The 15,762-nt window shown below is 32.9% G+C and overlaps 3 protein-coding genes across 3 annotated transcripts; 1 reads left to right on the plus strand and 2 right to left on the minus strand.

The window, feature by feature from the left end:
• Positions 1 to 1,299: 1,299 nt before the first annotated feature.
• LOC137808578 (galactan beta-1,4-galactosyltransferase GALS3) lies at positions 1,300 to 4,918 on the plus strand. Its single transcript, XM_068609757.2, has 2 exons — positions 1,300 to 2,995; positions 4,228 to 4,918. Exons 1-2 carry the CDS (start codon positions 1,839 to 1,841, stop codon positions 4,571 to 4,573), a joined length of 1,503 nt encoding a protein of 500 aa, XP_068465858.2. The 5' UTR covers positions 1,300 to 1,838; the 3' UTR covers positions 4,574 to 4,918.
• A 3,218-nt stretch (positions 4,919 to 8,136) lies between these two features.
• Positions 8,137 to 9,341, minus strand: LOC137808581 (uncharacterized). Its single transcript, XM_068609759.2, has one exon. It carries the CDS (start codon positions 9,232 to 9,234, stop codon positions 8,311 to 8,313), a length of 924 nt encoding a protein of 307 aa, XP_068465860.2. The 5' UTR covers positions 9,235 to 9,341; the 3' UTR covers positions 8,137 to 8,310.
• Positions 9,342 to 9,664: 323 nt separating this feature from the next.
• On the minus strand, positions 9,665 to 15,329 carry CEST (death domain associated protein). Its single transcript, XM_068609760.2, has 6 exons — positions 14,963 to 15,329; positions 14,833 to 14,877; positions 14,190 to 14,303; positions 13,255 to 13,335; positions 10,919 to 11,086; positions 9,665 to 9,822 (listed from the first exon to the last, which is right to left on the minus strand). Exons 1-6 carry the CDS (start codon positions 15,230 to 15,232, stop codon positions 9,733 to 9,735), a joined length of 768 nt encoding a protein of 255 aa, XP_068465861.2. The 5' UTR covers positions 15,233 to 15,329; the 3' UTR covers positions 9,665 to 9,732.
• Positions 15,330 to 15,762: the final 433 nt, after the last annotated feature.

Here is a 15,762-nt window from a genome sequence, read left to right on the forward strand (position 1 = left end):
TGCGTAATGATGCATGTTAGTAAGGTTGACGAAATTTGAATTCCCAAGCTTGGTATTTTTTAAAATCAATAATTTAGCTTACCTATTGGATGCTTTTGACAATTGTATAACTATTTCTCTTGTTATTTTGTCTTTAGTCCAGGTACACACAACTGAGTAGCTCTTAGATAGCTACTTTTTGGTAGTGTAAAAACTCAATGGGAGTGTGATTGTGATTTTAAAACCTTTTGGCAAATATCATATGTAGTCTGGAAATTTAGTATTGGAAAAGCACTTCTAAAGCGACATTGTAAAACACGAGATAGAAAGTTTTATACCGATTTGTTTCTCTCATTGATAGCACGAGCATTTTTTTAGCAAACAACCAACTTCAACCAATTTGGTTGAAGAAAATATGTATTACCAACCTATCACTATTGTCTATAGACTCTGTTCAAACTTGAGAACAAACAAATATTAAATATGCCCAAGTATAGATATTTGATTTTTTACATAAGCTTGTTTAGTGATTGGTTTTCTTGTTAGTCTTCAAATTTCTCTTATAAGCGAGGACTTGTGCGGATTAGAAGCTCAGTAATTTTAGTATTTTCAGAAGTATGTGGGTAAGAGGATATGGAGGTGTGGGAAGAATTTGCCACAACATAAATGTTGAGAACTATTGGGTGGCAATTGCTTTCTGAACCCAATGATTTTGAACCTGCACCTATCAACTTTTAAAATTCCAAAATTGTCCTTTATTTCGGAATTGAAAGGCAAAATTAAAAAATACATTATGAAAAAAGAAATCTAAGAATATAATTTTTGTGTTCTAGAAATGAAATTCCATAATAAAATTGAAAAACCAAAATTCACTATGAAAAAGAAATTCCAAAACACAAAAACTTCATTCCAAAGAAAAAAAAATTATGAAAACATTCCGAAAAAGGGATTTTGAAATTTGAAAAAGTATTTTGGAAACCAAAATCTGAAAATGTATTCAAGAATACCAAATCGAGAATACATTTTGATCTGCACCCTTCATTCCTATCTAAAAACTACATAATGTATTTTAGTCATTTTGTGTCAGTGATAGGATGGAAGTTCAAATTGTTAGGTGCATGAAGCAATTGCCCTATTGGGTTTGCTATCTTCGGCCCAAATACAATTAATCCTATTTCCTCTCTAGTTCTCCTTTCCGACAGTGACTCAATACTTCTTCTCTATTTTTCATACGTCTCTCCTCTCTCTTTCCTTTATAAAAATTCTAATTTTATAGATACTTTTATTTTATTTTAATTATGGCATTATCATTGATATCTTAACTCAATATAATATTTTATCATTAAAAAAATTGTGAATACAATTCTTTAAAAGAAACTAGTTGTAAAAAAAGGTTAAAATTGATGTAATTTCAAAACCAAGTTTTGTATTGATTTAAATTAAAGAATAACTTCACATAAAACCTTGTTATTATTAGCTTTCATTGATTTTATATAGCTTAATTTCCTTTTCCTCTTCACTTCATAACTCAAATTGATTCCTAGTTCATCTTTGTGTTGTTCCACATAAATCAAGTTAGATGAAGGGCATAGTTTGAGTTCCCATAGAACCTTCAATCATCACCAATCACATCATAACCAAATCAGATTCAATCTCAATTCCAACTTCCCAACTCTCTCTGCACCTAAATCTTGCAACCAAACAAGACTCTCCTTCTATAAGACATCACACACCCTTCACTGCTTCCGACACCTCACTTTCTTCCCTTCATCGTACTTCTCTCTCTTCTTCTTCCACAGAGAGAGAGAGAGAGAGAGAGAGAGAGAGAGAAGTGAGCACGTGCATAGCATAACACAGCAATGGCAATGGCAAGCAAAGAGAGGGAGAAAAATGTGTTCTTTGTTGGGTCACTAGTGAACTACGCTGCAGAACTCAAGCTGCTTCTCACAGTTGTTCTTCTCCTTTGCGGCGTGGCCACTCTCCTTCAGTTCCTCCCTTCACGTTTCACCATCTCTTCCTCCGATCTCCGCTTCTGCATCTCAAGGGTCTCCCTACAACCCCCACCACTTTCTTCAGCCCCACCACCACTTCCCACCCCTCCTCCACCACCCTCTTCCACCCCTCTGTTTTCCAACGCCACCATTAAGCGTGTCTTCAACACTTACGGCTCTGCAGCCTACAACTTCATCAACATGGGAGGATACAGAGGAGGACTCAACACCTTTGCCATCGTTGGCCTTTCTTCCAAGCCTCTTCATGTTTATGGGAAACCCACCTACCAGTGTGAGTGGATTCCTCTGCAAAACACCACCTTTTCTTCAAAACCCATCACCACAAAGGGCTTGAAGTACCTCCCTGACTGGGGCTATGGCCATGTCTACACCGTGGTGGTTGTTAACTGCACCTTCAATGGCACCACCGTCAATGCTGCCAACACTGGTGGCAAGTTGGTGCTCCATGCTTCCACCTCGGGAGCTGGCGACTCCAACTTCAATGTCACTGACAGAATAGAGGTTCTCCAAGAAGCACCCGGGAGTTTCAATGCTTCACTTTTTTTGTCAAAGCCTAAGTATGACTACTTCTACTGTGGCTCTTCTCTCTACGGGAACCTGAACCCTCAGAGGGTGAGGGAGTGGATCGCTTACCACGTGAAGTTTTTTGGGCCAAGTTCGCATTTTGTTATTCATGATGCTGGTGGGGTGCATGAGGAAGTGCTGGAGGTGCTGAAGCCATGGATGGAACTGGGGTATGTGACGGTGCAGGATATTAGGGACGAAGAGAGGTTTGATGGGTATTATCATAACCAGTTCATGGTGGTGAATGATTGCTTGCATAGATACAAGTTCATGGCCAAGTGGATGTTCTTTTTTGATGTTGATGAGTACATTTATGTGCCACCTAAGACTACTATCAAGACAGTTCTTGACTCCCTCTCAGAATACGACCAGTTCACCATTGAACAGATGCCAATGAGCAGCAAGATTTGCCTTTCTCAGGATTATGGCAAAACTCACAGGTACAGTTTTGCATCCCATGATTCACAATATTCTGTTTTCATTCTGCTTCACTTAACTTTTTGTATGCAACACAGGAGAAGAAAAAATGGTAAAATGAAATGGGTTCTGCAGCAAGTCAAAATCAACTTAACTTTTATAAAAGTTCAATCATTTAATAGATCTTTGCATAACTTTTGTTTAAAGTAGTTGGTTGCTTAGTTAAATCAATGTTCCTTTGCTGAAATGGCTCAAACAATTGGGAGGATTAATAAGTTTTGCTAAGTGTGAGTTTGGCTTTTGCTGTTCACCTGAGGCATCGATTTGATGTCATTGTCCTTTCTTCTTTTGTCTTTGTTCTCGTAGTCATAGAGGATATTGATTGGTTGGACACTGTTTATTTCTTATGTGTTGGGAGGATAGGAAATTGCATTATTGTGGTGTGGATGCGTTTGAAAATATTTGCCCATCCCTTTAGCATTGATTCTGTTTTTCCAGTGCAGCAGGACAGGTGGAAAAGTGGGGCTTGTTTGAACCTTGTCCAAGAGCATGATTTGTTTCTAATTTACACACACAACCATGTTTTAAAATAAAATCAATTATACAAGAGTTATTCCTAATACTAGTTCAAGAAGATAATTTCTATATGCCTTGAAAATTCAGAACCATTCTTGAATAATCATTGATTTCTTTTTCTTCTTCTTCTTCTTCAATAAGCTGCACTAACAATCTTCAAAAACATTTCAATTCTGGTATTTGAAAAACCCCACTTAGTGTGCTGAGAACTGATGTTTATTTTGGTTGATTTTATTTCTTATCCTTTGTTTAAGATCCATTACTCTTTTGTCCCCAAGTGAAGTTTGATCATGACAGCTTTGTAAGTATACATACACTGCTATTTATTACCATTAATTTGGTCACTGTCAGACAACAACGGTTAGATCTATTCGTCCAAGTGTTAGTTGCTTGATTTTATTGCACAGAATTGCTATAGAAGTTTGAGAGAGAAGAATGAAGCTAGATGGTAGTGATATATCAATTGTGAAGTGTAATATTGCTTTTACTGTTGGTCTTATAATTACGTCTACCAGAAGCACACATAAGAATAATGATTTATATGGGATGTTGTCAAATTAAGATATTAAGCTTCAGGTTTAAGCTTTTTATGTTAAGCTCTTATTGAATAAGTACTTATGTATAAAAATGTTTCTTTGATGATGGTTGTGTAACATGTGGTGTGATATGAACTTAACAGGAAATGGGGTTTTGAAAAGCTTGTGTATAGAGATTCAATCAGTGGCATTCGAAGAGATCGAAAATATGCAGTGCAACCACGCAGCTTGTATGCAACAGGGGTGCACATGTCACAGGATCTATCAGGAAAAACAACTCACAAAACTGAAGGTAGGATAAAGTACTTCCACTATCATGGAACCATATCAGAAAGAAGAGAATCATGTAAAATACTCGTAAACACCACACAAGTCACCAATGACAAGATCCCTTATGTGTTGGACACCACATTGAGGGACATTGCTGGGGTAATCAAGAAATTTGAGCACAAGATGATTGGATCAAGATTGCACAACACAAAGCAATGACACACTTCAAAACTCTTTCTTTCATTTTCACTTGGTGGGGCTTTCCTAAACAAATTTATGATTTAACTTGTGGCAGGGTAGAAAGTTCACCCATTTCTTTTTTTAATATCTGTATTATATATAATTTTTTTAATTATTTGGTAGATGGGTATACGATCTTGTTGCATTTTAAAATTGTTTTGGTTTTGTTTCTTATACGCTGTATTTTGTATAAAATAATGAATAAAGATGAATGATTTAATAATGGTGTCGGTGAGAGGGAGCATTAGGTGCCATCATATGAAGTGTAATCAATGTGCTGTGTTGCTTTCTCATTATGCATCTTTCCTTTTTGTTCTTCATCATTATTTTGGACCTTCCTTCTTCAATCCTTATTCCTCACTAAAACATTCTTTTAATTTAGCAAAATCGAAAAAATTTGTGATATATTCACAATTCAATAATATAAAAATAGAAAAGAGTCGTGATATATTGATAATCAATTAAAAAATTGTTTTTATTATAATAACTCCATTTATAAATACACAAAATTACAATCTTATTTTATACCACACTTTAAACTTCACTTTAAACTTGTATACTATTAAGAACTTATCATCTTTGAATTTTTATTAACTTAAGCATTATCGGGTTTTTAGACAGACTTTTCATTGGAGATTAACTCAAAGTTCGTTGTTTCTTGAGTTGACGAGTCATTTTCAAATGGATCTCAGACTAGTCGAAAGCTCGTTCTTTGAAGAAAATGACCTTGCGAGTTTCACTCCCAAATTTATTTTTGATAGAAACAATAACTAAAAATAGAAGAAAAAATATTTTTTTGTTAAAATATGAATTAAAATTTTTAAAAAATTATAAACTCGTATCTTTTCATGGAATTTAGCGACAGATTAATGATGAAATGGTAGGTTTTTGGCTAAGACAAAAAGAGACGCGTGGTTGGATTTGGATCACATGACATGAAAGAAATGTGGTCCCAAAGACATGGGGAATCATTACTTTGGAAACTGCTTTTGTTTGATGTGATCCTTCTTCTTACTATTTCGTAACTATAAAATTATGTACCAAAGAGAATCTCTAAATATTTAATTATGGCTTTGGGTTTCATAAAATATATTTAAAGGTTTAACTTCATCAAATATTTCTTTTAAAAAAATAAATAGCTGTACCAAACTCTTATTTAAGTATGTCAACGGAACATCAAAAGTATTTTTTTTTCTAATAGTCCCACCGTAGATTCCTCTTCGATCCATATTTATTGTAGAGTAAACGTCTATAAAGTAGTATATATTAATATATTTTAATTTTAGTATAATAATAAAAAAAATAAAAAAATTCTGTTTAAATTCTGTTAATGGTTAAATTAATTAAAGATGTATTTGATCTTTAATATGTATTTATTAAAAAAAATTAACGTGTTGGAGATCCACGTCGACTAGAAATTAAAACATTTCACAATAGTGGATGGATGCATATGTTATCGATAAACCGATTTTAAGAAAGTTGAGTTACATTTAAAATACACTTTTTAATAATTAATTTTTAAAAAATAATTAAAAAATTTAAATTTATAAAGAAAAAGTTTTAAGAACAGTTTATAGATAGGTTTTTTATGGGACCATACTAATAAGAGACAATGTTTTGATTTCAAGTGTATGATGAGGGACACATGTTGGATGTTTAATGGTGTTACAATGTTTTATTTTTTTATGTTTCTCTTTTTGTTAATTTTTTTTATGTTCATATTTCTCTTTTTATTTTTTCTTATGTTTGATGTTTCGTGTTCGTTGGTATGAATTGATTAACTTTGCAGCTTATATATAAAGAATCAAGTTGATTAGAAATTAGAATAATTATTGAGTTAATCTATTTCCAAGATTATATTTGATTAAAATAATGAGTTGGCATTTTTGTTTTCTTACCATTTTTTTCCTATTAGAAAAAAAGTTACGGTCTTGTTTAGATTAATTACTCAACATTTGGAATGGTATTTATAAGATCAAAACTTTGTAATAATAATAGGGAAGAAAATTGTTTTTTCATTATCAATTTCGTTTTGCATTATCTTTTACATATCAATTTTGATATTTTTATTTACCTACTTCCGTAACTTCTAAATAAAAAAAATGAGATAAAATTCTACAATTTATTACTAACAAATTAATCACTTTTAAATACAATTCAATGGATTATGATCTTTAACTTTTCTTTTCCAATGATTAAAAATTGTTGGATTCACTTTCAAGTAGACTAATATTTCACTTTTATTATACTTTTCAGGATCTCACCTTTATATAGCAGCTATCAACATAGTGAAAAATCTCAAAAATAATCAACAGCTAAATGACATTTAAATGGTTAAACAAGATTAGTAAGAAGTTTGTAAATATTTAATAATCATTTAAGTTTATTTGAAATTTTTTATAAAACAATAAACTTATTCCAAAAGATTTTACTGAATGAATTGTCTAACACGTAATTATCTAACGATTTTAATTTTATGAAATCATCTAACATTAACACTATGAGAACATCAAACACTTTTAAACATAGTAAGAGTGTCTAAAATGAGATAACATGTTAGTATTATTAAGATACATATGATTTACGAGCCTTGAGGTATTCACTCTAGTTGGATGTCAAGATTAGTTTTCATTGCTTTTGAATTAGTTTATTTGTTTTTTGGGAGTACTATTTGTTTTTACATGAGTTTGGTATGATTTGGTTTCCTCGTATGTTTGTATTTTTATTTTATATTTCTAACATATACTTACATATGATTTATGATTCTTAAGATGTTTAGACTAGTTAGATATCAGATTTCACATTGATACCTACTATTGTAGTTTAAAATACATTATTACTTGTACCTTACGGAACTAAGACTCTTCGGACGAAATAGTCCATCACCTTTTTAGGCTTAAGATATTTTAATATAGCTAATACAGAACGTTATACTAATCCTAATCATAATATGAAACGTTATACTAATCCTGAAGTTTAACCCGATGATCTAACCTAATCTAGGACTACAACCTAAGACTCATTATGAATCTTGTAAATAACACACCAATTAAGACAAATGTATACATAAACAATATTTATTACTCTCACATACTTTACACAATGCACTGACTTAAACATCGGATTACCTTTGGCAAGTACATCACCAACACTGTCAAGATCAACAAAAGTTCTGGAAGTTCAAGAGAGACTGAGACTTTTCTGGGCTTTTGTAAATACAATACTAAATATAAAATTTAAACATGAAAGACTAAAATCACATATTCCAAAGGCTAGATGATTGAATTCATCAATTTGAGAGATTAATGACCGTAAAACAAGTTTAAAAAAAGTACAGGACCAAAACTTACTTTTCCCTGTTTTTAAATAAAAAATAACACATCTTGTTTATGCAGTTCAAATATGATTGAAGATCACGTCATTGCATGTTTGATTGCACATTCTCTTTCCCTGACATGCGTTCATCTAAAACCCTCTGAGCTCGTTGTTGCATCATATTGTTGTTATTATGTGAATTTGAAGGATAACATGGATCAAAACCTCATCGAAACACAATCATTTTTTACGAGATTATATGCCTCAAGTTACATATTTGAATAAATATTTCGCATGATGAGAAGATTTTGTGCAAATTTTCATATTTCTATTGAAAATCACCATCAATATTTCACCAACGCTAAACGATTGTGATAAAAGTGGCAGAACCAACTTCATCTTCATGCACTCTGTGCTTCTAAGAAGGCTGTAAAATCCTCTCTGGCTTTGCTTAAACTAGGAGTAATGCAGGATGCTGGAGAGGTGGGTTTTGATGTAGAAGATGATGTAGAAAACCGAACATGCTTAGGTGATTTTGTAGCAGAACCAGTCTTAGGAAGCCCTTTAAGGTCCTTCTCAAAGACAAAAGCTGAGGCAACTGGGGCATGCACATCATTAGCACTGCATTTCATCAACTCCATTGGCAGATCAAAGTAGGAGGAATTCATGGGGTCTGCTTCAATCTCATGGAACAGTTCAGAAGAAGCCCAAGAACCACACTCAAACTTTTCCAAAGAAACCGTCCTAGATATTACAGCACCTTCCACCACTGATCCTTCTTTTCTCATTTTAACAGGTTTTCCTTTCCCAAAGCCTGGAAGATACAGGCAAAGGGCACTGCACTTAAACCCCTCCTCTTCATATGCTTCCACATCCTTCCCACTCATAAGATTATCTCTAATAGCTTCAGTTTTGGAGAAGCTGTTCTGATACATCTTATGATGTTCCACTGAATTTGGTGCAGTCCACCAGAGATCAAATTCATCTGAGGCTGCACGTGCTCTTCCCTCGCCACATGACTTGCTCCTCCTCATGTGCATTTCTTGTGGTTGGTCATGCTGATGTATGAGTGTTCTACCTTGACATGGTGATTCCATGATCCTTTGTTTCAGTTTCTTCTTCATCAGAGTTGAAGGTGTTGAGTTGGCTGAATTTGGAAGACTAAGGCTCGGGAATCTTGGCTTTGGGGGTTGTGAAGATGGACAGCGCAAATCAGTAGCTGCCAATGTTGTACTAGCATCCCAATATTGTTTGTGTGACCGTGCATCCACCATAACCTTTTCTTTATGGGCTGTCTCAGTGTTTGAGGCTTTGGTTTTGATCATCTTTGTTACTGGGAAATTACCTTCAGCTATCAGTGATTCAGTGCAATGTCTGCTTCATCTTAAATTTATGTACTTCTGGAAGCCATGCGTTCTGATGTTAGGTATTTTTGTATCAGGATCAAGAACTAGGATTTGAATTAAAAAATGCATAGGACGTGAAGAGTGTGCAACATGTCTTAGTCGTGATGGATGATTATGTTTTGTATCTAATCAACATTACTTATATATTTTATAAAGGTATGTTGATAAAACAAAGTCACATCCCATTAAATCAGAATCTGAACGTGCTGGCATCTCTCAAAATAGAAAGAAACCATGGGTGAGTCATGCATACAAAAGAATCTAGGAGGGTCAACCACAGGAATAAGAACACTATCAATGGTAACAAGCATTGAATTTTCAATATACTTATGCTAACAAACAGTGAACATTGAGATAAACTTGCTCATTTCATTATAGTGTAACATTATACACTGAATTTGAGCGGAATGAGAGTTTCTACTGGAGGGAATTGTAAAACAAAATCAGAACTACTGAAATACCTATAATAATAGGGAAAGCTGAAACCAAATATAGTGCTCCATAACCCTGCAGGAGGAACAACATTTTCAGTTTAAAGCTCCAAGGGTTAACCATCATCAATAATAACCACAGTAATTAATTGTTGGTTAAAATACTTTTTCACTCCACATTGTAATTACTTATAATGATAAAATAATTAAATTAAATAGAGAGACACTTTAATTGTAACAATCTTTTTTATTAAATTATTTGAAATGTAAGCAATAGCACGTTTCTATATAAAAAGTGGATTTATCAGTTTAATCATTATTATTTTTTAAATGGTGATGTGAGAATATCCAAGCAAGATTTGGTGTTATTATGTTTAGATTAAAGATTTGCAAAGACTATATGCGCTTATTGTATTAGCAAACTCGGCATAATCCTCACCAAAACAGGTTTATACTAAAAAGAAAAAGGAGCAAAAAAGTAATTTTTTTGCTAATTTTAAATCATAAGTTTAGATTACAATTTTCATGCAGTCTAACTAAATTTAAGTTGTCAATCAATCAAAGACCATACTAAGTATCACTTTTAAGATACTTATTACAATGGTTAACAAATTTACAATACTTCAGTGCCTTAGATAAATTCATCAAAACCAATAAAAGTTGGTAAGCTAGTTAATCTTAAATAATAATGTCAAAATTTAAATTTTATTTAAAAATTGCCAATAAAATTAAAACTTTTAAAGTTGTGGTAAAATGTAATAACACTGCACATAATTAAAAAAAAAAAAAAAACTTTTTCCACCAATAAGTATTGTTAATGGGTCAATAAATGCATCACTTGAAAAGAAAATGAGTGGGTAAATTTCACAATAAATTAAGAGTGTAAAAGAGAATTGACAATTAATAGATACTAAAGTAAATAAGTCCATGTTTTTTGTAATTAGGACCAAAATATGGAATCATTTGTTTCTTATATTTGTTTTGGATGACCGTGCAAAAACTCTTTATATTGTTAGTGCATACACTATTCACTATAAGCATATGGTTGCACCAAATTCCTTAATTATAAATTATAATTATTGGCATCATAATTCAAATAGAAAGAGCCATTTTGGCTTAACCAAACCAAACAAGAAAAATAAAAGAATCTTTAAGGCCGGTTAGGAACTGACCACTGCTGGAGGCACTTGTGTGTCATCCTCAACATTTATCTCTTCAATTTCAGCAGCAGCTGAATCCCAATCCATGTTTAGTTTCTTTGCAGCCACTTCAGGATCGATTCCAGTGTCAGTGGCTTTGGCATAGAGAGATTTGCCACGCTTTTTCTTTGGTATTGCCTCCTATACATTTTTTAAAGTAAATTAAAAATAGAAGTAATTGTAAAAATGATCAGCTTCAATGAAATATTACATCACAATCAGCAAATGCATGAATCTGATGGTTTGAATAGTACATTGTATCAGAGGAAACGAATATGTGGTACTAAACAATTAATTCAGCAAAAAAGTGACAAACTTTGAAGTTTCAATTTGGCATTACATAAGTGTATGAACCCTCTAAGTAATTCAACCTCAAAATCAAATATATCAAACATATATAAGAGAAGCAGCAAGGTAGCCAGAAAGCATTTGTTTACTATATTAATAATTTTTGAAAATTTCATGGCAATTAACATGTAATTGATATCCACCATTACACTAGGAACATAGTCCAAAAAAAGATATCACAAACACTCTCACCATTCCCTTGGCAAAGCATGGTGTAAACATGCACTGATATTCGACACTAGGCCAGGAACAGAGTAAAACTTTGTTCAAGCATGCATCGATGTTCAATACTAGGATAGGAAAAGAGTAGGAAGAAATCACAAAAACGTTGATCCTTTGCAAAGGATAGTGCAAGCATACAAATTAAAACTTCATAAAGAATGGACAGGGTACAAACAATACTAAGTAACATTAACATGGAGTTAAATACATTTAATTCTCTGCTTTCATTTTATTCACCAAAATAGAACTGCAACGAATGAAAAGAAAAGGTTGTATTACTACTGATAAAATTCATGTCAGAGAAAAAGAAGATAAAAAAGACACAGGACAATAATTCATAAACAATGTATTCAATTTTAAAAATATAGTGATAGGGAAATAGAGAGAGATCTAAATCACAGAATTCAAGCTAATTAAAAGAGATGGAGAAATGTTTCAAGAATTACAAACGTACAAAAAGTGTCTTGATATTAAGTAAAATTTCACTCCTTAGTCACGAGACCCACAGTACTTAAAGTTACTGAATGTTCAGCAGTAAAGAGTCAACAAAGCATAAACTAAGTGTTTTAAAGATGCATATATCATGTTTTAAACATTATCTATCTATTGTTTCTGGGGTGTTTGTTCGTCTCTTTTTTCTTGGAGATTCTTAATGTGATTTGGTTTATGTAAAAGGGTTGGGATACCCCTTTTGTATCCCTCTTAATTTAATTTCATTCTTTGCTGATAAAAAAAAAAAATCATGTTGGATAAGTGGTCAGGTCTACAAGACACAATCAAGAATGAATCCATTGCGTAGAAAGATTAGCACCCATCAAGGAAAAAATAATATGTTCTCATTCAGGTGGTTGATAGGAAACAGAATAGAAATGCTAAAAAGAAAATAGTGTTGAGGATACTAAATTAAAAATATATAAAAAGGTGAAAACCTTTGTTGCAAAATGGACAATAGAAAACAAACAAATAGCAGAAATGATGAAACCCTTTTCTGAGGATGAACCAACTTCTTCACTCAGTTCCTCCAAATATTCCTTTATTTTCTCTCTGGACATCCACCTTCCCTCAGTATAGAATTTTTTTCGTCTCTAGCTTCAATCGTCACTTGCCACCTATTTTCCATTATATGTCCCCTTACCACTTCTCTTTATTTGTTAGCTCCTAACTACAGACTCAATAAAAAATACCAGGCAGAAGTCTGAAAAATATTACAGTTTCAAACATGGTTCAGACAACCCACCAAGTAATAAACCCCTCATTGTCTCCACTTATTTTGCAACTCTCATTTCTGAATTCTCTATTTGCATCTTGAATTTCCCATTTCTTAATACCTATGTGGTTTGTGCATTACCAAGAAGGAGGAGTGACTAAATTTCCCTAAAACAACCAAGACTCTCAATTTCAAATAAGGTAAATACTAAAATTGATATTGAGCTTATGTAACTCAGTCATTATGAAGCAATATATAGAACCAAAGGTTGTATATGAAGAACCTTTTCCCATTGGATTAGGGTTCAAATCTATCTTAAAATCCAATTACTTTTTTTTATCCATTTCACAGGTCAATACAAATATATATATATAAAAATATGAAACAAACAACACAATAAAATGGACACGTAATGATCAAACTCTATAAAGTTTAAACACAAAACAATCAAATATTCAAATTCAAATCCAATCATATTCAAGACATATGCAAGAGGAAGCAGAGATTATCAAATGATGAAATTAAATCATACCTCTAAATTAGGCCATGCAGCCAATTCCTCAGCAAGCATCTGGAGGGCAGCTCTATTCTTTGGAATATTTCCTTCATTGACCTAGTAAATGCAAAGTCATTATTTTTTTTCCTGAAATCAGTAATTGACTTAGACAATTACACAAGATATCATCGCAGAAAACAAATGCTGATTACTCTCATTCTTAACATTTTGGGTTTAGAAACATATAACAGGTAGCTAAAAATTAGCAAAAGACATGAACAGAAGTTAACAACTTTGGCAGTACTTCTTTTTAGTACATAATAGTAAAAGGTTGATTTCAATTTACAGGATACTCAACCCAGTCTGCATTAAAATAGCCTACTCTGTTGTGCTCATTCTCTTAAAAAAGAATCCCATGACATGGGGTTCCTTTCAAATACTTTAAGATGCACAACACCGCATCCCATGAGAACTTCACACAGATGACATGAACTGACTAACAATACTTGTTGACAGAAATGTCCAGACATGTCACAGTAATATAATTAATAATCCATGAAAACCACGCACACGGGCCACTCCACAAACTAGAAAACAACTAAAATGACCAAATCAAATTAGAGCATTACCTAGGTCATGTGTTTGTAAAGGTTTGTTTGTGTGTGTGTGTGTGCGGCGTACATGCTGAAAAGGTAAAGAAAAACGGGAAAAATTGAGGAAATATATTTTTAGATAGTTATAGTATTTATATTTATTAAACAAGGCTAGATATACCATATAATGTAGTATGGTATCCTCCATGCATCCATACTTAACTCTAAACAGGTTCGATCCTAATAGTTTTTAAAAGCCAGATATCAGTATCCTAAAAACAACTACATGTTCAGTCCAAACGAGATTTGAAGAATCTCCATAGCTTTCGGCATTTCAAGCACATTTCTAAAAGTTAAGATTATAGAAGAAAAACTCACTTCTTCCAAAGCATCAACTAGATCCTCTCTTGTTGGGCCTTCAGAATATTCAATACCAAGTAATCTTCTTCTCTCAACTTCTCTGGGGTCCTCAATCATTATGGTTAATTTGACCTGGAAATAGGATAGAAAAAGACTCACTGGATCTTCATAGGCAAAGACTATGTGATCGGGGAAACGCAGTGGCATAGCAAGCAAGAATAAGGTATAAAAAGCAAAAGAAATAAGTTAATTTTTCAAATCTTTGGATAATTTCTGGCCTTTCCGCCACCCCCAAAGAAACGCTCACACTTCATATTTCTGCTCCTCCATCACATCTGAAATCTAAACACAGAAATGGTCCAACGACAATTCTATCCTTAGTTATTTTACTCAGACATTCCAAATTACCACCTTTCACTTTTCAATATCACTTTAAGAATGAAGCTTAAATAGAAACATTTAAGGATAAGGAAATCCTCAGTACCTGCCTATACAAGCACTCTATACAAGTGTTATTTCCACTCCAACATTTCACACTTGAAAATTATCTCTCTCCCTGTACACTATCAGTATCCCTCTATCTCACAAGGTCATCGGTATCTTATGATTACCCTTATCAGAAAACTTAGTCAAGCAAAATGAAAGCAATAAAAAAAAGTACCTCACCGAAGATCATGTCCCGGTTTTTCCTGAGAAGCTCCAAAACCTTGAGGTGAGCAGGAAAATACAATAAGAAACCGGAGAAAAAACAAACAAACGAACATGCAAAATTTATGGAAAAATAGAGATACCCTTTTGATTTGAGCAACGTATTGAAGGTCCTGAGGGGTTGGTTCGTCGTCTTCGTCTTCGTTGTCGCTTTGCTGCTCCTGAAGAGAAGGGACACTAAGGTCGGTGTCTTTGTTCCCCACAGAGGGAAGAAGGGAAAGCACTGGGCGATGGCGGAGGCTGGTGAAGGGTAGTCCATTGGAAAAGAGAGAGTGAGTGGTGTGGTGGTGGAAGGTGCGGTGGTGGAAGGTGGGAAGGGAAGGAGGTGGTGGCAGTGTGAGTGACCATGCCATTATCCTATCATGTGTTGTGTTCTGTTGTGTTCTGTTTTCTGTTGTGCTCACACTGCCACCAAATTCTGTATTTTATTATTACACTTTCTAAACTTTTACTTTTAATACTATGCTTCTACTTTATATAGGATAAATATTTATTTTATGCAATTAAAAATTATAGTAAAATACTTTTAATAGTTAAATATATTTTAGATTTATGATATAAGGTTGTTGATATGTTGAGACTGTTTTAAACACAGTAAAAAACACATATCTCACACTTCAATAAATTAATATTTTATTTATTTTTGTTTTTTAATTTAAAATATTATTATATTATTATAAGTGTTTGTTAAATATATGTTTTTATAATGTGGATAGTGTTAAAAGAAACTTTCCTCTTTATGTTAGGGATAAATCATTTATATTTTGACACTATGTTATATGTAATTATTGATAATTTTTTTAAATATTAAATTTTAATTTAAAAATCAAGATCAAAAGAGATAAGATGCTAAGAAAAACTGCTAAAGTCACGTTTGTTGAAG

Source organism: Phaseolus vulgaris, chromosome 3 (genome assembly GCF_051622355.1).
Source record: "Phaseolus vulgaris cultivar YP4 chromosome 3, ASM5162235v1, whole genome shotgun sequence".
NCBI lineage: Eukaryota > Viridiplantae > Streptophyta > Magnoliopsida > Fabales > Fabaceae > Phaseolus > Phaseolus vulgaris.

Bases quoted from the DNA above. Each gene is read 5' to 3' on its own strand.
- CEST (XM_068609760.2), bottom strand. From the start codon at position 15,232: ATGGCATGGTCACTCACACTGCCACCACCTCCTTCCCTTCCCACCTTC. The intron at 14,878-14,962 runs GTATCTCTATTT...GCTCACCTCAAG, and splicing joins ACGTTGCTCAAATCAAAAGG to GTTTTGGAGCTTCTCAGGAA. The intron at 9,823-10,918 runs GTCAGTTCCTAA...TTCCTCCTGCAG, and splicing joins CACAAGTGCCTCCAGCAGTG to GGTTATGGAGCACTATATTT.
- LOC137808581 (XM_068609759.2), bottom strand. From the start codon at position 9,234: ATGATCAAAACCAAAGCCTCAAACACTGAGACAGCCCATAAAGAAAAG.
- LOC137808578 (XM_068609757.2), top strand. From the start codon at position 1,839: ATGGCAATGGCAAGCAAAGAGAGGGAGAAAAATGTGTTCTTTGTTGGG. The intron at 2,996-4,227 runs GTACAGTTTTGC...TGAACTTAACAG, and splicing joins GATTATGGCAAAACTCACAG to GAAATGGGGTTTTGAAAAGC.